Here is a 23,370-nt window from a genome sequence, read left to right as displayed (position 1 = left end):
GTGCTTCTGCCCTCTGAGGTCTATGCTGACCAGGGCCTCCTACTGAGTGCTGGCTATAGTGCATGAACAACTGGGGGAATAATTTAAGGAGCATCCAATGCTCATCCAGGCACCTGGGATGAAATGAGAGCGAAGCTTGCCACTCTAAGAGAAAAGATGTACCATCAAAGTCGTATAGCAGAAGGCTGCTGCCAGGAACCCACTGGGTACATGCACCCACTCAGGAATACACCACACACACACACACACACACACACACCGTGCATAACCACATATGTACCAGCTCCTGCTGGTACTCCAGGAGAACAGAATTGTTTGTTCAGACCGACAGAAAACAGAAGCAAATCATGAATCACATTGATCACTCTTGCCTTACGTACCCGCCCCCCTGTGCATTGATGCTTTTTGCCTGCATGGATGTCTGTCTGTACCGAGGATGCCAGATGCCCTGGAACTGGAACAGGTCCCCTCTCTGAGAGAGTAGTCAGTGCCCTTAACTGCTGAGCCACCTCTCCAGCCCCTCACATGTTCTTCTCTTTAAATCATAATTTCTAGGTACAAATATTTACATTCCATAGAAGCTATTTGCTTCTACAGAAAGCTACGAGTCATTTGGCTTCTCAAATATTTAACCTCTCTGGCCAAGGCCAGCATCAAAAGGGGGCTGTTTAGTCTTTGGCGTGGCCCAAATGCTCTTTCCTGGTCTATCTTCTCTGCTTCGTACTTGATGGCCCGTTACTGCTAAGATACGCTCTCCCTCCCATGGCCAGAGCCACTCTCCGTAAGCAGCCGAAGCGCAGAGAACAGAGGACAGGGTTCGCACTCAGAGCGGGGCACTGAGTCCAACAGGAGCCGAACCCGTAACAGGAAGAATCTGGAGAGCCGGCTCCACTTCCCGGGCTCCGTGACCCAATGCCGCTTCCCAAGCTCCCCCAAGGATGCGTCGTACCTCGTGGAGGTTCCGGGAATGGGCCGCCCAGTGTCCACCAGCACACACCAGCAGTACCCAGTGGATGGGTGGCACTGCACTGGCTTGTAGAGGCCACCGTGTGCACACTCAGGGATCACCACGTTGTCATTCTTGGGGTGCTTGGCTTCCTCGAGAGCCGACTGGTGCTCCTGGTCACAGGATGAGGCTGTAGGGGTAGGAAGAAAGAGGTGGTGAGCAGGCATATGGAGCCTGGAGACCAGTGGGCAGACACAGCTGGATGATGCTGGGTGCTGTTCCCCCACTGCCATGAGAACCAGGCCTGAGGACAGACAAGTGGCTCCCTCCTACCTCCTCAGCCCCAGGTGTAAGGCTGGGATGTTTTATGAGACAGGACAAGAACGTGTGATTCTTCCCAGGTGCTCATACTTCGTGCCCCTCAGTGCACAGTCCCTAAGAAACACTGGTTATTGTTCACAGGTTCCCGCGTCGGAAACACCGGCTTCTCTATGCAGAGCATGTACTACAGTGCACAAAGGCCATCTCTTCTTCTTTGGCTAGAGACTTGGTTTCTTTATCTTTAGCCACCAGTAGTTTATATCCAAGGGGCATCCACCAAACAACAAACAGATAATCTCTCTCTGTCTCTCTCATACACACACACACATACACACACACACACACACACACACACACACACACACACACACACACACACACACACCTCTTTCCTAACAGTCCAAATTGGGCTTAAACAAGTAAGTGGGAAAATAAAAACCCAAAGACCCTTGATTGGCTGTATGCACTCTCCCTCAGGCAGGACAGCAAGGAAAGGCTCCACTCAAGCTAAGGATGCCACACTCAAGAGAAAACCTCTACAAGTTGGCAAGTGGGAAGCAGTGGCCTCGATGCTGCCCCAGCCACAGCACTGTATGTATTGACCACAACGGAGGTTCCTTGCTGGTACCCTACGCTGAGGCTATTCAGACCGACATCTTGTAGGATAAGCTCAGCATGTGGGGGTTATTCAACTCTCACTAAACACAAAAGGGGAGTTAAAACCTGGACCTCAAATGACATGCTGTACCGTTTCCCATTCGATCTGCGCCGTCTGCGCATATTCCAGGTGGACCTAACACCTGTGTATCAGGAACTCCAAGAGTGGCCTGTGCAGACCTCTGCAGTGGTTGGGGCCTCGGAGGAGCCAAGAAGGTGACAACATAGTGAATCACCTTCTTGTCTGTCTTATATTTATGAAGTTCCTATTTGCTTATCAAAACATCCTCTGCCTTCGCTGTGGCTTATCGTACAAGAGAGTGTGGTTGTATCTTTCTAGCGGCCTTGAATTCCCAATATTCAAGCAGTTTGTGTCTGCACCAATCATCTCCCTCCCCCCCACCCCCACCCACCCAGCCCCGGACATTCATACAAACAGGATTTCATCTGCCTGTGCCAGAGAGGCTCTGATATCTTACAATATGTGCAACAAATTTTTACAGTTTTCTCTAATCCTAACAATTTCATTTTGCTTATGAGGAACTTTCAAATATGACATAAATTTTCATAGGCATATTTCAAAAAGAATTTTACTACCATTCTCATAAATACAGTATGTCCTTGGAATGGAGCACCGAAAATATTTTGTGGCCGGATAATCAGGCTGTACATTCTATGAACAAATACAAATTTTGAAAAAGTGCCAAGTAAACCATAGCTAAATTGAAGAGGTCTGTGTCGCCATGAGACTTCTTGCTCCTACCATAAAGGGTAGGTGTGTGTGGCATGCATGTGTGTGTATGTATGTGTGTGTGTGGTGTGCATGTGTGTGTATGTATGTGTGTGCATGTGTGTATACAAATGTGCACATTTTTATGTCCCCAAATCACACATCAAAACTTTCACCTCTAAGGTGATGGAACTAGGAAACGGAATCTTTGGGGTGATTGGGTCATGGGGTAGAACCCAGAGCTGATCAGAGTAAACTCATTGGCCTCTTCCACCACGTGAAGACACCCCAAGAAGGTGCCATCCATAGACCAGAAAGTAGGTCTCCAGAAACCAAATGTGCCTGCACCTAGAAGCTGGATTTCTGGACTTCCCAAACTCAGGAAAATAGCCTAGGTTACTTCTAAGTGACTACACCAGCTGAGCAGACCAAGGCGCAGCAGACCTTCCTCACCGCCTCATGAAAGAAGCAGCCATTGGAACCCCAAGTGGGTTCTAGGAAAGGGGGTTCACTGTCCTGCAAAACCGGAGAGGCCGTTTAGAACCTCACAGGCAGTATTCAAGAGCCCTGTCAGAGGTTGTCAGGGCACTGCGCCCCAGGGCAGGCACTTCCGGCTGCTTTAGCGCAGTCAATGTTCTGACAAGGTCTTATTAAGGTGAACGATTTCACCTTAAAGCAATAAAGACTGTAATGAAAGAAATACAAATGTCTTTAAACACACACAACATATATATTATCCTAAGACATCTGTAAAGAAAGAAACTATTAATTAATGCGCAAAAATATTTATATTTTATATACTGTAAATAAATGATTGCAAAATAAAGATAACTGGATGTCACTTGTTATAACATCAAAACTAAAATATTTATAAATAAATCCATAACGAGAGAGTCGACATATTTTAAAATGTCATTACTGACTAAATGGAGAGGCAAAACATGCAGGCCAGTAGCAAGACTTAGGAACATTTTAACGTTGATCTCTGTAAGCCAATCAGTGGATACAGCACATTTCTTACCAAAATCCAAAGAAGCTGTTCAGTAGAAACTAACACGTGGCCTCCAAAATGACCTAAATAAAGACTGAAGAGTTGTTCCAAGGATGGGGCTGATATCGCCACGTTAGAAAAGGGTCTGTAAAATCATTCACCCAGACACGGGGGTGTGACAGTTATATAGACAGATGGATGGAGAAGAATGAAGAATCCACCATCATTGATACTGACAAGGACCAGAGTGACTCACGAGGAAGTGAAACTTTCCCCAAGAAATGATAGCAGAACATCAGAAGGGCTGTGTGCCAAGGAAAGAAATTAGACACGTGCGGCACAACAGCTGTGTGAAACATCGAGGCTAGGGAGACATGAACAGGAAACCCAAAGTGTGGCGGCTGAACACAGGCAGTAGAAGTGCCCCACCATGTCTTTGGAACAGACTGACCACAGAAGAAAAACTGGGCAAATTAGACTTCATTAAAACAATCACCAGAAGATGCAATTAAGAAGCAAAAGGCAACCACAGGCAGGGGACTGCTCCTAACACAAGCCTGTCAAAGACCCCCAGCTCTTCTCATCAATAAAACCACAAATAGCCCAGTCTGAAACCCACTGAGACTCCACAAAGTAAGGCACGGGCTCACAGTAAACACTTAAAGAAAGAGCTCAGCATCATCAGCCATCATGAAAATGGCAACTACAACCATGCACATGCATGCTCCAAATGAAAAACACCGACACCAAATGTTGGTGGGATGTATAGGACCAGGAGCTCGCAGGGCCTCCTCACAGCAGACCCAACGATGAGACCATTATCCCAGCCTGGACACGTATGCAGGAGACATTAAAGCATACGGCTCATGAGATGGCCAGTGAAAAGAGGGACACAGGGTGTTCTCAACGGCCCCAACCTGCTTTTTAAAGTTACCTATGTATGAGTTGAAAAAAATGCACAGAAGTATGCTTCATGTAATAATATAAAGTTGTATACATATATACATAATACATACATATATATATATATGGCACAGAGAAGGAAGACTGAATCTCAAAACCATTGTACTAATTTTTAAAACAACACCTCAGAAATGAAAGAATGCTCTGCTGCATCCACTTGTGAGAAAGACTAAAGTACTGAAGAATCATGTAACGTGGCTGAGCTCAAAACAGCATCTACCTGCATGGGGAGGCACTTATGCTGGGGAGGGAGGCTCTCCACAGTGGAACAGTGTCCAGTGGGGGTGGTACGGCCCAGGTTCAGGCTCTGCAGAGGCACATGCTCTTGCCAGGGTATCCCACGGTGCTCTCTCATCTTCCTGCCTATAAACACTCTGCACTTGCAATTAAAACAAAGTCCATTACTAAGTAAGCTCCTAAAATTTGTTTTTCTGTTTTGGTGTACCTCACAGTGGGGAGAACTTCATCTCTGATGACACTAAAATGCCACGAAGGGTAAAGCTGCATGCTGGTGCACAGCCCAAGAGCATTGCACACGTGCTCTTGCCCTGTGATCTTCCGGGAGGACATGCGTTCTCCTTCACCACTCTCTGACGAGCAATGAATTCTCCTCATGACTGAAGTGTGGACTGCGATGTCTTCAAGTTCTGGCTTTCTGTGTCCATGGTTCCCCTCATGGAGAATGACAATGAAAGCCCCAAGGTTCTGGTTTTATTAGAGAGAAAAGTTTTCATTAAGAGGTAAGAGGGAGACCGCCAGAGTGCTGTTCCTGTTCAGCTCCATGTCCGGGGGACTTGGATAAAAGCCGATGCAAAATCACACTATGACAAAGTCTAAGTCAGATATGGCTTTGTTTCCTCTGGACTTGGTCCCAGGTCTGCGATCCTGGGATTCCATAATAAACATCATGGTGGTCCCCTGAAATCCTGCTACTACTGGCTGGACTGATACACACACACACACACACACACACAGAGAGAGAGAGAGAGAGAGAGAGAGAGAGAGAGAGAGAGAGGATGGACGGACAGAGACAGACAGAGACAGACAGAGACTGAGACTATGTGTATACCCATACTTGCAGCCTGCTTGATGCTCTGATGGGTGTGGACTAGTTTATTTACCTACAATGACCTGTGCCAAAGTCCCGGTGGCCGTCACAACCACAACCTGGAAGGCTGGAAGTGCCCCACTTTTTTGCCTGAGCCCGTACTCCCTCCTGCAGCACACTGCAGGCCCTTTCTCCACACCTTGACCCTGTTCCGTGCTAAGCTTGCTCCCTTATTCCAGGAGTAAATCCCAAGCTCGACCTCGTCTTCCCATTGCCATTGGGTTCTGCAGTTACTCATGGAGCTCGAAGCTCTTTCCTACTGGGCAATGTGGGGCAGTAGATGAGCCTTCAGCGCCTGCAGCATGGGGCCTACACAGGCTAAGCACCACCCACACATGCACCGCACTGCTGGGCCTCTGCTGATTCTTTGAGAAAGATTGGAAATGCAGGAGTCGTCCTTGCACACACTCTCAGCCCCCGACAGGAGCCCTGCAATAGCAGGACTCTCAGAAAATGTCTGATTCGCTCTAGGACTTGCTGGAGGCATCGATTCCCTCTTCTGCGTGTATGCAGTTCCTGACTGCCAGCATACATCCTAGGTGAGGTGCTCGTCCTGGGCAGGCATGGAACGTCACCCCGCACAGGCAGCGTGTGTGAGCGGGGAGTGTGGGTGGAAACAGGAGTATACAGGAAGGTCCATGGCAAGGCTGCAGGGAGGCAGGACACGGCCAGGTGGGGCCAGGTGGGGCCAGGTGGGGCCAGGTGGGGCTGAGGCCTTCGTGTACATGAAACCCCGCTGTCTATCGACCTCTCTCACACAGGCTCGGTGTTCCACCTTGTGATGGTTGCTAGCTGTGAGCACTGACCAGCTCATGACTAGTGCCACGATGGCACAGCCAACACCCAGTGACCTCAAGGAAAGGTGCCAGCAGGGAGCCCATAGAACATCAGGGTTGCTCTGAGGCTGCCCACTTCCTGCCCAGGTTTCTGACCCACAGGTCTGGAGGAGGAGGGGAGGGGAGGCCCCATAATTTAAGCTTCGGAGTAGCTCTGAGATCATGCTGAAATCAGCAGTGTTTTCATGAGCCAAAGGTTTCTCCGTGTGGGTTTTCATTTTTTTTTTTTTCTTACAACTGACTACAGTGCTTAATTTTTATGCACGCTGTGCTCATCAGTCACGGAATCTCTTGTGGTTCTCTTTCCAATTATACAAAACCTATGTGAGATGATCAAAGAAGGCAAACGGAAACAAGATGAATCCAGAACTGGGCTTGCTAGAAATGACAGAGGGGAGTGAGCAGGGCGGGAAGAGATGCCCAGAAAAAGATTGGACAGTGTGAAGTTGCTGGACTGTCCACTAAAAAAGAAAGAAAAGAAAAGAAAAGAAAAGAAAAGAAAAGAAAAGAAAGAAAAAAAAAAGACCAAAACAAAATCACAATGCTTGGTTTGCCAGTGGTCAGGATGTGGTGGTTATGATTAGCAGTAAAATATAATCTCAGAGGACTATATACATATATATATGTATATATTATATGTATGTGTATATATAATATATACATATATATAATGAGAAAGGCAAAGTCGACACCTCCACAGGCAACACACACGGCAGGCGGGCACTAAGTACACTTGTGATCCTTGTCCTCCTGCAGACAGAAGGAGGAGGCCCGGACTCTCACAAGACCGGCACCCTGAGGGAGAGCATAGAACCAGGAAATGGATGTGGCGTACAATCCTGGGATGGGGACAAACTGCCAACACCTCCCTCTCTGAGAGCATGCCTAAAGGACAAACTAGGTAAAGTGGCTCCCTCTCACCAAAAAGTATACTTCAAAAAATGACAAAGGCTGGAATAAAATACCTAGATCTAGGTCCTCTAGACCCAAAAATAGAGCTGAGGTTGCTTGGCAAATAGACCGCAGCCCAAAGCATCGATTCTGGATCTTGACAGAGGAAAGAAGCATCATACCAAGCCAAACAGAGGCTGACCCTGTAGAATGTCTATAGATGCCCTGATTGTGAGCAGCGACAAAACTGCAGTGTCTTCCCCTGATCTCTTGCTAGTGTCTCCACATGCCCCAATGTCTGCCAAGGAAATGATGAGACCCCATTGTCCCTGATGTCCCTGCAAGGGACCCTATGTTGAAATCCCATTTTTTCTCCCACCCCTCAGAGGCAGTGGCACTAGTGTCAAAGCAGTTCCTGACTGTTTTCAGTGCTGCCCGGCCCCTTCCCTCTGTGGTCAAATCCCCATCAGAGGGCAGGCTCCAGCAACTGTGTGCCCTGCCAAGGCTTCCCAGGAAAGAGTCTCGCCAAGAGAGTCAGCACAGCTCTGGCTCTGAGCCTTCTGTCCCGGGACCTTTAGTGTCTAAGAATGTGCTATATAGAAAATGCTGTTTTGAAAAGGCCTGTGGAATTAGGGAATTGGCTCTACCTGAAGGGAGTTGAGGGAAAGAGTAGTTTTTGTTTGGAATTCTGGGGCTTGCAAAGGAAAATCTGGATATCTTCCATTTCACAGAGAAGTCCAGCATTGTGGCCGGTGGCTTTACCCACTGCAGTGGGTTGATTGACAGCAGATCAGACAATGGCTTAGCCTCTCCGAGGTCAGGGCTCTTCACCTCTCTAAAACAGTGGCTTAAAAAAAAAAAGCGAGACAAAGGGCTAATGAGATGTCACAGTGGGTGATGGCATCGGCCATGACCCGTGTGGTAGGAGGAGAGAGCCTACTGTTGTTTTCACCTGACCTGCATACTCATGCCCTGGCATGTGCGTGCCCCAGAGAGACACAGACAGAGAGACAGAGGGTCTCACATATACAATTACTAATGAACTGATTGATGTACTAAAAAGAAGTAACAGGTAAGCTAAAACAAACCCTTTTCTCCTCAAGTTGCTTTGGTTATGATGTTTCATCAAAACAATAGAAACTCTAAGATAATCAAGCTGTACGTAAACCTGTAGGGCATTTTCTTAAGTGGTGATTAATTAATTAATTATGGAAGGGCTCAGACCATTGTGGATAGTGCCACCCCTGGGGTGGTGGTCCTGGGTTCTATAGGAAAGCAGACTGAGCAAGCCATAGGGAGCAAGCCAGTAAGCAGCACCCTTCATGGCCTCTGCATCAGCTCCTGCCTCCAGGTTCCTGCCGTTTGAGGTCCTGTCCTGACTCCTTCACAGATGAAAACAATGCAGAAGTGTGAGCCAGATCAGCCCTATTCTCCCTGACTTGCTATCGGTCATGGTGTTGTGTCACAACAGCATCCCTAAGACACCATCACAGCAACACAACAACAGACACTCCCTGAAACACCTCAGGAAACATGTCAGAAAGGGCCTTACATATACTTCCAACATCTTGTACCATGTACTTATGAGAAGCAATATCCTCAGCACAGACAATTATGAAATCTGAATATTGACCATCCCTGGAAAACATTAAGGTGTTCTACATTCCACAGTACTGCATAAAGCTAAACACGGATGAGCACATTCATGGCATTAGTATGTAATTCTTCTTTTATCTTTAGTAAATAGCGAAATTATATGCATATCAAAGAATTGCACTAAAATAAATTTTATCATGGCTATTAATAAATAATATAGCAAATCAGTAAATATTTTATTTTAACTTCTGTTTCACATACCTATATACTGGAGTCATAGGTCTTGAGTGGAGTATATTTAAAGAGCCCTGGCAGAGGTAAAGCAAGGTGGGTCCGTGACTCACAGTGCAGGGTGCAGAGTGGGGGGGGGGGGCAGGCTGACTTTCAGACACAACCAGGCCAGAAGCACGGAATCAGCTGATAAGCTGAACTTCAGTGCAGCCAAGACATCTGTTCATAGGAAGATGCCGTAAAACAGATGAAAAGAGGCCACACACAGGGAGAAGATATTTACAAAACATATCTTTGACTGAGAAAGATCCCTCCAAACTCAATAAGAAAGTAAAATAACTCAATTAAAAATCCGCACAGACACCTCAGCAGAAAGCACACCCCGATGAGAAATGAACCCACAGAATGGTTCTTGGGGGTCTGTAAGGTGATCACGGCTAAGACCATTAGGGCAGAACAGCTCTACCCTATGAAAACAACTGAGCCCCTGAGTGCAGACAGCACCAAAGGCTGGCGAGGCGTGAGACATGGAACTAACACCCTGTATTAGTTACTTTTCTGTTCCTCTGATAAAACACTAAGACTGAGATAACTTAGCAAAAGAAAGCGCTTAATTGGACTTACAGTCCCAGAGGGTGGGAGCTTATGGCGGCCATCAGAGGGCACAGGGGTGGCAGTCTCCTTCAGACATTCCACCCCTGGCCTGCATACGTTCACGGCCGTATGGCCGTGCAAGATTTATTTAGTCCAGCTTAAAGAGTCTCCATAGTCTTTCACTCTCTCAATACTGTTTAAAAGCCTAAAGTCCAAAGTCTCTTCTGAGACTCAAGGCAGCCTCTTAGTTGTAAACCCCTGCAAAACCAAAAGGCAGATTACATACTTTCCATATACAGTGACTCAGAAAATACGTTACAATTCCTAAAAGGAGAAACCAAGGCACAGTAAGGAAATAGTGGACCAAAGCAAGACAGAAACCCCCCAGCAGGGAAAACACCAAACCCTATAGCTCTCTGTCTTCTGTCAAAGGGCTCAGCTCTGCTGTTCTAGCCCAGAGTCCCAAAGTCTTCCACATTCGTCAAAGACAAAACAAAAAACAAAACAAAATAACCAAAAACAAAAAAACACCGTGCTCAGGGCTATCATAGCTAATGTGATAAAAACACAATGGCCAAAGCCACTTACTAACGATGGAGTTCAGCTGGGCTCACAGTTCCAGAGGTTTGGAGCCTATGATGGCGGAGTAAAGACATGATGGTAGGTGACTAGAGCATCGGCTAGGGGCTCGCATCTTGATCCATGAGCAGGTGACAGAGAGAGCAGTGGGGATGGCACGAGTCTTTCCCAAACCCTCCTCTCATGACACACCTCCTCCAGCAAGGCCATATCCCCTACCTAATTTTTCTCAAACAGTTCTGTCAAGTAGGGACCAAGTGTTCAAACACAGGAGCCTATGAAGGCTGTTCCCATTCAAACCACTGAGTTCATGATGGGAAGTGGGATTTCGGAGTGCCACATCCAGCAGAGGAAACAAGACCAAATGCAGACATCCATTTCAATCCTGTATCTACACGTGTAGGCAGGTAATGTGACTATAAGTCCACACAGACTTGGACACGAGTGCCTGTAGCTGAATAAATCATAATGGCCTGAAATTGGAAGCAAACAAAACGTAAGTCAGAAGGTAAACAGATTAAACAGTGGAATATCCTCACAACAGAACATCCCACGCTAAAAAGAAGTGAGCTGTCACGAAGAAACTGCACTGAGAGACTTTACTGCATATGTCCAAATATGAGAGACTATGTCCTGCCAAACTCTGAGGGCAGCAGACAGACAACAGGTGCCTGGTAGCCACAAGGTGCAGCACAGGGCACACGAGGCAGTGAAGCCGTGATGCATGATGCCAGAAATGGTGGGAAGCCAGCACCGCATACTTCTAAGAGCATCAAGCGGTGTTCAAGTGATCCATGGAGTATTTGATAGCAACGCCTGGCGCCACTGGCCAGTGTGACTGCCATGCATGTCAAGGTACATGCTACCTCTGGGGACATGGCAGACAGACCATGGTGAGCCCTGTGATGGTTCAGTGTTCAGGACAGTGTGGCTAGAAAGCTTTACTGCCCACGGAATGAAGCAGAGAGGACATAAACATAAATTACTCCACACCTAACGTCCTATTCAGCCTTGCCTTGACACTTGTGTTTGGGCAGAGATACCTCTGGCCTCCTCCCACTGAGGCGTGTGTGTGTGTGTGTGTGTGTGTGTGTGTGTGTGTGTGTGTGTGTGTGTGTGTGTTTCTCTCTTTATCTGGTCACATCTGATCAATACACCCATGACAGGGAATTCTCAGAAACCCACGGGCTTTCAGCGCTCCATGGGTGCCTGTAGAATGTCAGTGTGCATTTATAAATTACGACAAAGCACAAACAGAAAATAAAAGGTAATGATTTTTAAATGACAAGGCAAAACAAGAAATACACATAACTATCTTAACTAGTTTATTAATTAACTTTTGCTTCAAACCCATGGTTTTATTCATGTGTAAGTTTATGGGAACAAGTTGCTACTGCAAAAATTATTGGGGTAGCTTTAGATATCATAAAATATGTCAGTATTGTGAGAAAAAAGGTAACTATTTAAAATAGTTAAATTAGAAAAAAATGCCTTAAGCCAATTAAGTGTCTTCCCAAGCAAACATTATACTTGCTGTACTGCATTTTTTTTAAGTTTTAAAAATTCTAAAATGAAGTGTCTTTTTTTTTCTTGAATCAGAGTTATGACAAAATAGAAAGAAAACCAAAATTATTTCTAAGTTTTCAAGAAAAAATGTCTTTTAACTGAGAGATTTGGAGAACTTAGATCTCAAGATGAGTTCAGAAGGTTTGTGCAGGAACGTGGCAGAGAGACGGAGAGAGCTCCAACCAGAATTTCTTAGTGATGCCCCTGGTCTTCCCCTCCAACGCATGGCCCCATAAGACACCTTTCAGAGGTGCTCCTCTCTCAGGGTGACGGGACATACCACACATGCCACATTTGCAGAGATAGGCTCTGCTTTTTTGTGACAAAATGTTAATAATAAATGGCGCTCTGCAGCTGCTGAAAGCTTCAGCTTATGAAGCGTTAATATATGGACATAACAGCACACAGGTGCAGAAATTAAAGGCTCGTCACCTAGTGCAAGGACATGCCTTAAAACCTTAAGTGCTTCCTTTCCTGTGCACTGTGCATACAGCAAACACTTGGAGCCTGGGCCTCACCAGTGTGCACAGCTGCTGCTCACGAAGGAGGGAGGGGAGGAGGAGGAGGAGAAGGGGGAAGAGGAGGGGGAGGAGAGGGGAGGGGCAGGAGGAAGAGGGGGAGGAGGAGGAGGGGCAGGAGGAGGAGGGGGAGGAGGAGGAAGAGAAGGAGAAGAAGGGGGAGGAGGAAAAGGGGGAGGGGAAGGAAGAGGAGGAGGAGGAGGGGGGGGGAGGACGATGACATGCCCTGGGGTACAAGGGCACTTTGGAAAGAGGCATCCTTCTGGCTGAGGTGCCAGACAGACATGCTGCTGTGGTTTTCCAAAACACATCTACATTTTCTTACTTTATTAGCATAGTTTTATACTCAGCTGCTTTTCACGAAATGAGTAAACAAGCATCGTTGGTGACGAGCCATCTTTTGTACATAGTACCTGTGGCTGGAAAACCATGGCTAAATTTGAGGGAATTCTTGCTTTCGGCCAGCATTTGCCACATAAAAATGGAAGCCTGTATAAAGGACGGTGGGAACTCACCCAGCAGCCCTGCTACACAAACTCAATCTTACTCAGGGGACCTCCTGGAAATGGACACCTGGACCGCAGGTGGGCAGCAGCAAGCACTAGGACTCCATCGATGCTCAGCTCCATCTTCACACCCATCTTCTACTCAGGCCTGAATCACCCCAGTAGCGATGATTCTGATGTGGGTCCCCCCCCCAAATTCACATGCCGAAGCGTCGTATGTGAGAGGGTTTAGGCACAGGGCTTTTCAATTCAGAACTAAGTGGACAGAAGAGGTATGTCAGGGGCACGCCCCTGTGAGGAGGCAGAGAGGCTGTGCTGCACGCCAAGGAAAGACCAGCTCTGCCAGCTCTCCTTGCCCCGGGCTCAGCCCTAGCTCAGGAATGCCTGCCCCTTAAGCCGAAGGGCAGGGGGTATCAGCAGAATCTCCTCAGAGCCGCCAAGTCAAAATTATAAACAATATCAAAATTTGCTTCTGAAACGAGCTCAGGGAAATGTTTTTTCCTAAATCTCCAAGCCCCCTAAAAAGCTAAACAAAGGTCTGTGAACATCAGGGCGGCCTCACTTCCAGGCCGCATCATCAGACCAAAGCAGATGACAGGCGAATGGAAACATCAACGGGCCAGAGGCATCCCACGCAACATCTGTAGGTGGCACTGCCGTCGTTCCTCCCCTCACAACTGCTGCTGGCACTAGGAGGAAGCCGACAAGTGGACCATCTGGATTAATCCCAAATTCTGCTCTCAAGGGTCAGCTCGGCCTCTTGGAGGAGGAGGAGGGTACTCAGGACAAGTTTCTGTAAAGCTGAGACCGGCCACCCTCGGGGGACACAGACCCTTCTGAACAACGGCTTGCCGCCAGCAGCAACACAGATCCTGCTCAAGGGCCCCAGTGACCAACACTGAGGGCAGAGAAAGGGTTCTGCAGATAAGGGTTTGACAAGAAACCAAGTGAACAGAATCCATCCAAAAGGAAACGCGGGGCTTCAAAAGACCACCACCAGGAAAAGCGCAACAATGGCTCATGGGATAGGGTGAAATATCTGCTTATCCTGTGTCCATCTGGTACCCAGAGCGCATCAGAAGCCTTATTCTTGGAGCCTTCCTGAGAGCAGTGTTGTGTTTCATACCCAGTGTGACTATTAGGAACATTCGGATATATTCACCCCGGTAACAGTGAGTTTGTGTTCTTGGTGGCCTGTAAATTTTAATATTAGCTCCCAACACGCCAAGAAGAAAAGCTTAAAATGCATCACCGGGGCTGCTTCAGAGCCAGCAGTGCAGATGCTAAGAGCCCGTGGAACCATCTGCAAGAGTAGGTTCGGTGAGCAGGTTCTAGTAGCCCCCGGTAGCATCTGCAGAAGTCACCTACATGTACAACTGCAAATGCGGGAGCCCACACTCTGTCAGGATCAGCCGCAGCCCAGAGACGCCCACTTTCTTCTATGCTTCCCAAGGCTGTAAGCCACAGTAGCAGTAGCCTGGAAGGCTGTTAGGAGAGAGACTTCAGCTAGCCTGGCACAGCTCAGGAGAAGGGGGATCCTGCCTCGGTCTGCTCAGTCCACCACCTCCCACGCACCTCTGGCCTACAACACTCCACACTGCACCTCTCCCTTATCAGGTGCCCGCCACCCTTCCAGGTTCAGCGAGGAGGACCCCAGGCCTGGCCAAGTGAGCCTGCCATGAGGAGACTGCCTCTTTTCAGTTCCCATACACAAAGCCCCTTTTCTGTGTCCAGGGGCCTCTGCCAGAGGCAGAGCGCGCCCCTGACCACAGCCAGGCATCAGAGAGACGTTAGCAGGAAATACATGTTTAAGGCAGGTACATTCAGAGCTCCGCACAGCCCAGTGCTCTGTCAGCTTGAGGTACCCCACCCCCAACCCTCCCACCCCACGGTCCACCCCCCCCCCCACAGCCCATCTTTGGAAATTCACGCATCTCTGCCAAAAGCAGCTGGAGAAAGCTTGCATCCCAGGTTGGGCTGTGCATCCACATAGGATTCTGAAGTGTGCTTTTCCCCTTGAGACCCAGCAGCCTCAGGCTCACAGAGGCTTTAAGGGTGCCATGTGTAATCACAGTCCTTGGCTTGATTCATAACCAGCCCCATATCCTTTCTGTACTGTAGCTCCATCTGCACAGGAAACTCCTGTTGGACCCAGTGATTCGATGGCAAATTGAATTTCATTTCTCTTTAGAGAACAGAGTCAAATGTGTTTCTCTATATGGAAGTGTACTGGTGTGTTTCCAACCAGCCTAGCCCAGAGTCCATTCAATTTCACTAAAAAAAAAAAAAAAAAAAAAAAAAAAAAAAAAAAAAAAAAAAAAAGTTCTATCTTTTAATAGTTTAATTACTCAGAGTTTGATTGACATTGAAATCTGAGAGCTAAGCAGGTTTGAAATTAACGATCTCTCTTCCCATTATAGTTAGGAACCCCTCCCCACCCCTGTACAGTTAGGAAAATTAAATCAACTCTGTCATGTACATTTTTAAGCAGGATAAAGAACGCTTTAAAAGCATGTGTAGCTACACCTACACTTAATGGGAATTATGTAATTTATAGATTTTGATCTCTTCAAATGACCAAAGCTTTATAACGTACGTGTCTAAAGGGTATTTTGATGGTTTTATAATGTTGCTTTTGAGAAACAAGAGGAAAAGCCCAGAAGTTACAAACAAAATGCAATTCGTATTATTTTGCCCCAGAGGGAATGCAATTTAGCTTGATTTACAGCAGAATTAAAAGATAATTATATTTTGGCATTAATTTTAATATGTGCAGTAAAGCAAAAGTTATCAATCCCGAATAAGGCAGAAAATATTTCCACTGAGGGGGTCCCATAAAACCACAGGACATGGTGAGCATCAAGGATGTCCTCTGGGACATAAGCCAGAGAAGTGTTTAACCGTTGAGGAGGGACAGGCAGAGGGAAGCGGGGAGGAAGTGTCCGAAGATGACACAAGCCAGGTCTCTCTGTTTCTTCAGCTTGTGCAAAAATCCAGAAAGACAATAAAAGGTTGGGGAGCCCATGTTCAGCAGTCTGCAGAGAGACAGGCAAGACTTCGTATAGGGCGTGTTCTCCCCCAGAGGTCAGCCGAGGCTCAGCGCTGGGCTCGACCCAGGCAGGGAGAGAAAAAACAGATACTCAACACCTCCACTCTGCGTTTAAAAATAAACAAGGCAGTGAGATGTGCAGCGCCCAGATTCTCTACACCTTACAGCAAGGTCCATCTGCTGATGTGGGGCTGTAGCCCAGAGGCCTTCAGTGCTATAGGCGAGGGCCAGTCCTTGGCTGGTGCCCAGGCGGGGCTGCCTGCAGACAGACAGAACTACAGCTACAGAACCCTGACATAAGTAGGAAGATTACCCAGCCACATGGAACCTTGAGCTGGTACCCGGTGACCATGGACAATCTGCCCACCGTAGCTCACCAACCACAGCCTTTCAGAGCTTCAGGTGGTAAGATATAAGGAGATCCCTCTTCCTGTGCCAGGTAACAGAGCCTGCCTTACCGTAAGGAGCATCAGTAGGTCCTCCTGACAGAGAGAGGTGTTGGACCGTCTCCCTCCTCTCGTGGCTAGTGGATAACCTTAGATGTTATGCCCCATGCACTTCATTCTGATCACTGGGCGGATCTGAGGTCCATGAGGCTCCCAGTTGACCCGGTGATAACTCCTGGAATATTTCAATGCCCATGTAAGGGTTAAGGAAAGTGAAAAATGGCTATAGCTGCCTCACCTGGAGTGCAGTTCCCAGCTGGGCCTCTGGGTCCTGCAGTCCTGAATGGGCAAGCTTGTTTGTGGAGGGCACAGACTCAAACCAGAGCCTACCAGGTGGAGGAGCTCTGAGGTCTGTATGGTGTTCATGCGGATGGTGGATGCTACAGCTGCAGCCCGGACACAAACCATTGCTCATTATCTGGCGGCTGTGAACTCTGGGTAGAACGTCAAGGCTCAGAGGGAGCGACCAGGAGACACACTGATACCTCTGCCTCACTCCAGAGGTGAGGCCAGCTTCACCTTTCTCTGGACACAGTCTCTTGAGAGGAGCCTCTTCCCTGCCACCTGGCATCTTGTAGCTTGTGTTCATGGTGGTACCTTGTAAGGTCTCTGTCAGTCTCAATCCAGTCTGGCCCCATTTTGAAATGATTCTGGCCTTGGCCACGGACCCCAATCTGTCGACCCTCATGGGGAGTGGGAGGGTTATATCACCACTGTTCAGATGAGGGGGTGGTAGGGGCACAGTGCCTGTGTCCTCCCAATGCTCACTGCATAGGCTCTTATGGGTAGGTACCCCAACTCTGGGATCCCCAATGTTGTAGGGTGGATGCAGAAGACAAGTCTACTGAGTTTCTCTTTGGATGGCTACCTGTACATGGCGTTTCCTGTCTTAAAGTGGTTATTATTTACCTACTGTCCTGCTGGATGGTGAGGGCCGTTCTGACCCACACTGGCTACAAAAGACCAGGGAGGAAACTGTTCAGTGTGAGAATAGGTCACAAGGAGGAGGCACACAGCAGAGCAGTGCTGACTGAACACTCCCATGTGTCCATCATGTGCTAGAAAAACTGGCCGGTTGACCTGCACCTATCCACGGAAGTCTTGGGAAAGGACTTTGCAAAAGGTCAAAGGGCACATGTGCCTGGAAAGCAGATGCCCACTGTACCAGGGGCCCTGACACAGAAGCCCCTTAGAGACTCCCAGAGAAGTAACTGTGGACTTCTTACCTGACAGAACATTCTTGTAACTCGTCTGGGCTATAGCTCAGGCGCAGGAAGGGGAGAGGGCAGATCAGTGAGTTTGGTCCACATGTGCGCTTCATCTCAGAAAGGCTCTGCTGGCCTGAGGCAGGCTGTGGGCAACTTCCCTGCCATCCCCTCCCAGCCTGCCTTCCTGGTGACACTTGTCCTTCTACAAAACAGTTTCCATGGACATTTCTTGAGTTCACACACTACTTCCTATTCCGTACATGAACCATAGGAAAAAGCCCCCAGGTATTCATTCACAAAAGATTGTGACCTCTGAAAATAATGTGTAGACAGCAGCCTGGCTCTTGTGTTTGTTTGCTTGCTTGCTTGTTTGTTTGTTTGTTTGTTTGTTAAAAGATGATGCATGCTTTGCAGAGGGATGTGCAGCATGTGAACACGGTCTTGCTGGAGATGGTCTTCAAGTCACTCGCCACACCGAAAGATGTCTCTTCCCAGAGATAGGCGACTGGCCCAAAACCTCATCTCTGTGGTTCTTATTTTCCCCCAGGGTGTATCACCTGGTTCAGCTTCACATGGCTCTAGAGGTCCTGTTCAGATGTGCTTTCCTCCACTGACAGGTCCTCTCACTGTTGTAAACTACCAAGATTCAGGCTTGTACTCTGGAGAGTCATAAAACTCTGTCTTAGTTACTCTCTGTTGTTGCAAAAGACACGCTATGACCAAGGCAATTTATAGAAGGAAGTATTCAATTGAGGGCTTGCTCACAGTTTCAGAGGGAGAGTAGAGTCCACGACCATCATGGTGGGTGGTGTGTGGCGGCAGGCGGGCGGGCAGGCAGGTACAGTGCTAGAGCAATAGCTGAGAGCTTTCATGTTGAGACCATGAGGAGTAACAACTGGAATGTTGTGGGCTTTTGAAACCTCAAAGCCCCCGTGGCATGACTTTAACAACAAGGCCACACCTTCTAACCCTCTCCAAACAGTTCCACCAAATGGGGAACAAGCATTCTAACATATGAACCTATGTGGGCCGTTCTCATTCAAACTATGACAAACCCTATACAAACTGGCATTCGTGATTCAGGAAAAACAGTTATTTTATGATGCTGTTAACGAACAGTGCAAGAGAGAAAAACTGAGCCTCCTCTTTAGTATTCTAGGCGGGTGTTTGAAGGATCAGGACATGGTTTGAAAAGCCCTATATACATCCCACAAGAGAGAATGTGGACTAGATTCATATAAGTTTAATAAATACATAGGTTGAAAAGCACATAAGTGAAAGAATCTTTTAAAATCTTCTATCTAAGACAATTTGTAATCAATATATATCTCATGAACAGGAAAATAAAACTTAATATAGTAAGATGATTCAAGGCTGGGAAGAAGTGAACACATTTTATTTTATACCAACAGGAAAATTTGAAAAATAATGCATTCTTAGGTGAAAAGCAAATTTAGAATTTAACTCATTAATTTAATGTACATTGATTGGTTTTCTTACCAGGTTAAAGCAGCCAAGAAGGAAATGCCTAGTAATCAAAATATAATGGCATTGAAAGTCTCTGTCTCTGTCTCTCCCCACCCCACCCCCCTCAGTGATTTGTCTGTTTTTTTCTTGCTTAACAACAAGACAACGGTTCTATGAGGGCCCACAGAACTCGAGCTGGCAAAATTATACTAATTTAGAAAATAAAGAGCACTCACGGAACTACTATATGTAAGTTGTCACAGACTAGGAAGGCCTTGTGTCTTATTTGCAGGAATGGCTCCCACTGTCACTCTAAACCCTGAAGCCTGTTTGGGTTGCACTCACGCTGCCTCCTGATATGTAGCCAGGCTTTATAGCAAAAGTCATATGATACTGTTTTAGTATCAACTCGTGGGAGAAATGCTGATTTATGTGTATTATTCTCACGTAAAGGGAAGCCGTGCATTACTAGTTTGTCATCTACTGTGAAGGAAAGAACAGGCGAGAAGCGCACTAAGGTAAGTCAGCATTGACGACGCGGAGTAACAACTCATACCTCACCGCTCTCGTACTTGTTTGTCAGCCTGGGATGGAACCCGTGCACAGAAGCTGCCCATCTAGACTCTCTTACCTCAACTGTTTCGTTAAATAAACATCTCCATATCTGCCAAGGGTGATTATAAGTAAAGGTAGCTCTTAAAATAGAAATTAAATACAAACAAAGGTCTTCTGATGGGCAAGTTTACTAACAATAGTCAGGCCATAAGTCCTAGGAGCACTGACAGCTTTGCTGCTCATACCACTTTTAAACGTTCTGCGGTACCACATGGGAGCCACTTTCTTGACCCTCAGAAAGTAGACGGTAACAGTTAAGCACAAACAAAACCTAATGGTTTCACAGCCCATGTCTATAAATCACCTTCATGCCTCTGTTTTGAGTTCTCCTCGCATACAGAAGTGTAAAACAAACTGTAATGGCTTATGTAAACTGACCTTTCCTCCGGCCTTTTTTTCCCCCCAGTCCTCTGTACACTGAATGCTTGCATAGCTATTGGAGGGTAGTTGTTATCGGCCCCACACTCTGGCAACTGTGGTTGAGAGGTGACGGGCTTGTTCTGCAAGTTACCTGGCTAAGCTAACCCACCCCACAGCACAATTAAATGTGCCTTTACATTACACATGCCCAGTGACTGCGTTTGTAGTCATCTGTATGTTTCTCAGATCAAAGTCAGTCACGACCATATTGTTTCTCCCATGAGACGCTCTCAAGACCCACCAGTCAGTTAGTAAAACTGGAAACAAGCAGTAATTTAATTATTTTCTCATTCGTGCTTTGATACAGGACTAAGTCCGGTAACTTTTGTAAGTATGGCAACAGTTTTGAATAAAACCCGGGTTTTGAGCGTATGAGAGATGTATGCTGGTGACTTTTGATAAGTAGGTGCTCTGGATAGCGTTAACTATCAGCTGACACAGCCTGGGTCACTTGAGAGGACGGGGAACTGCCTCGATCATATCACCTATGGGCAAATCTGGGGGTAGGGGGTATCTTGATTATCAATTAATGAAGACCGTCTACTATGGGAGGCGGCGCTCCCAGGCAGATGATCCAGGACTCGCAGTATACGCCACTCTGCAAGGCAGCAAGCAGCATCCTTCACGGCTCTACCCACACTTCTTTGGCTGTGAAATGAGCCCTTTGATCTGCTATGTGGAACAGTGAGCCTTCAAGTTCTTGCTGGGGGGTCTGTCTTAGCTCCCACCAACAGTGGGTTGTAAGCCGAATGAAACCGTTCCCGCCCGAAGCTGCTTTGGGTCAGGGTGTTCTACCACAGCAACAGAAATAAAACTAAAACGACAGGGGAAGTTGCCTATAGTAATCATTGCTGGGAAAAATAATATTTTTAATCTCCTGCCATTTGCATACTTAAAACTGGTGGTGAAACCTTTGGGTTCTACCCTTCCTCAGAGCAGTCAAGGGAGAAAGTCTCACATCAGGGACAAGGTGAGGTTCCGCCATTCAGAGCCAGGGCCAGGAAGGGAGGGTCAGGGACCATCATGGGGTGGCACACTCAGTCCTCCGGAGTCCACTGGCCATTCCAGGACAGCCTTCTATTTCACCTTCTAGGCCCTTGTTTTGCACCTGTGCGGTATAAGTCAGCAAGCTTTCCCAGTTAGGGGTCACCCCCCGCCCACACACAGAGGGATTTGAGATTTTAGAACAGCAGGCACAGCCTTCCTGACAGCCAACCTCTTTGTGGAGGCACTTAGAGTCTTTCTGTTCTGAGCCATGACACCCCTCAGGTCTCTACGACACCTTATTAAAAATGCACTTTGAAAGAAGCAGACAGCCTGGACAGCAGCCCTCTGGCCAGAATGCCCTTAGGAGTGGCTGCCTATCATCTCTGCGCTCAAGGTCAATCCCAGGAAATTCCTGTGGTCACCCTGATCTTCCTTGGCTGCCTGCCCTCTAACCCAGAGAACAGGTTCAGATTCTGCAAAAGGCCAGAGGAAACACCCACTGACCTCCGTGAACTCCTGAAAGCGGGGCAGTCACTAACAAGCTATGTGGCTTGTCTACAAAACGTCAAAGCGGTGGCTTCTTAAGCTCAGTCTGTCACGACTGTTCCATAGCAGGCGCAGGACATACATCCGGAGGCTTTAGCCTAAAACAGCCAAGTGTTCAGACAGCCTGGAAACTTCCTCCAGGAGGGCACTCACCAACACCAGCCCCACTGCGCCTGAAAGCACAGCCCGACACGCAGCTGCGCAGACTTCCTTCAGAGAACGGAGAAATTCTGATGTAGAGAATCTGATAGAGACGTGCTTTTAAAAGGTAGTAGAAGGCAAAGCTCCCGGATTACATGCTCCCTTACACACTGTCACCAGCTCCCGGCTTACCTGAGTTTTTGTTGGTCTTGTTCTGCCGACTCTTCACTTGCTCAGTCCACAGTGTAGGATAGCGTGATGCAATATCTAAAGAGACAGCAAGATGGACGGACGGATCACCAGGAAGCACAAACTCTCTCGGCTGAGGAATTCAGTAGCTGCCCTGACTGCCCCGCCCCCACACCCCCACCCCCGCCCATAGGTGTAGTTCACCTTTTTAAAAGAAACAGTCAAAAATAAATGGTTAAATGTAAATGGCAAAAGAAACAATAATATAATTTTTTTTCTTAAATTCAAAAGTGTAAGTAAAATGTTTGGTTTGATAAAGACAGGTTCTGAGTGTTAGTACACACTCCAGTGTGAGCTGGGGATGTAGCACAGCAGCGGTGTGGTTCCTTGTCAGTGTACAGGAGGCCCTGGGTTTGCTCCTCAGCATCACCGGGGGATAAAGGGGGGGGGGGAGGGAAGGGAGGGAAGGAGGGAGGGAGGGAGGGGAAGGGAGGAAGCAGCCCCATGCAAAAACACATCCCACGTAGTAAAAGGTAACCTTGTGCAACATGAGGGTCTCACATAGTTGAATGATTAAGCACAAAATAAAATATTTAAAATACAGCTCCCACATAACACTGTTGAACAAAGAGTCCCCTTACTACCGAGTACCAACCGTGATTGCCTGTGCACGGCAGGGACGTTACTCTGCCCTGAGAGCACAGACCTTGCACATCGCCTGGGTTTGAACCCCCTTCCACGTGGGACAGGCAGCCTGGGGCTCCGTGGCTGGAGGGTTATTATGGCAGAGTCCAGGGCAGCCGCAGTGGACTCTAGGCACTGCTATTATTTGGAAACCATGCAAAGTCTTTCTTTTCTTAAATAATGTGAATCCCTTATATGTTTTCCCCAAATCCTTGTTGTCATAGGGACCAGATATGCGAGTTGGGGAAATAGCACATGATATCACACCTTTTTTAAAAAATTCAAGCGTGTACATGTCTATTAGTAAAATGACTACCAAGGTATTCTGCTTGGTAGAGGCCCATGGCGACGTGGGATGTCACCAAGAAGAAGCAATGGTGCCTCGTGACATTGGAAACAGCCACCCGTCACCAGCCCCCTCTGGACTGTTCTGCATCTCCATGAAGACATTCACCTGATTTCTTGACATGTGCAACCAAGCACAGTGTCTGCTTGCCATTCTCAGCACTGCACGTATAACGTGCTCTCAATCTGCAGGCCTGCACATCCTATAGAAGCACCCTTCGGCATCACTTGAGCCGTCTG

General features: G+C 47.5%; 1 protein-coding gene across 1 annotated transcript in view; it reads right to left on the bottom strand.

Annotated features, from left to right (window-relative positions):
• Nucleotides 1–23,370, bottom strand: part of SMOC2 (SPARC related modular calcium binding 2) — a 124,509-nt gene that overhangs the window by 33,274 nt on the left and 67,865 nt on the right. The window contains exons 7-8 of the mRNA XM_084777464.1: nt 22,105–22,179; nt 950–1,136 (exon numbers count right to left, since the gene is read on the bottom strand). Coding sequence (XP_084633590.1) covers nt 950–1,136; nt 22,105–22,179 — 262 coding nt within the window. The remainder of the gene's footprint in view (nt 1–949; nt 1,137–22,104; nt 22,180–23,370) is intronic.

This window comes from Acomys minous, assembly GCF_964271855.1.
Source record: "Acomys minous genome assembly, chromosome: 3".
NCBI classification, from domain to species: domain Eukaryota; kingdom Metazoa; phylum Chordata; class Mammalia; order Rodentia; family Muridae; genus Acomys; species Acomys minous.
This window is presented reverse-complemented; position numbering and strand designations above follow the sequence as displayed.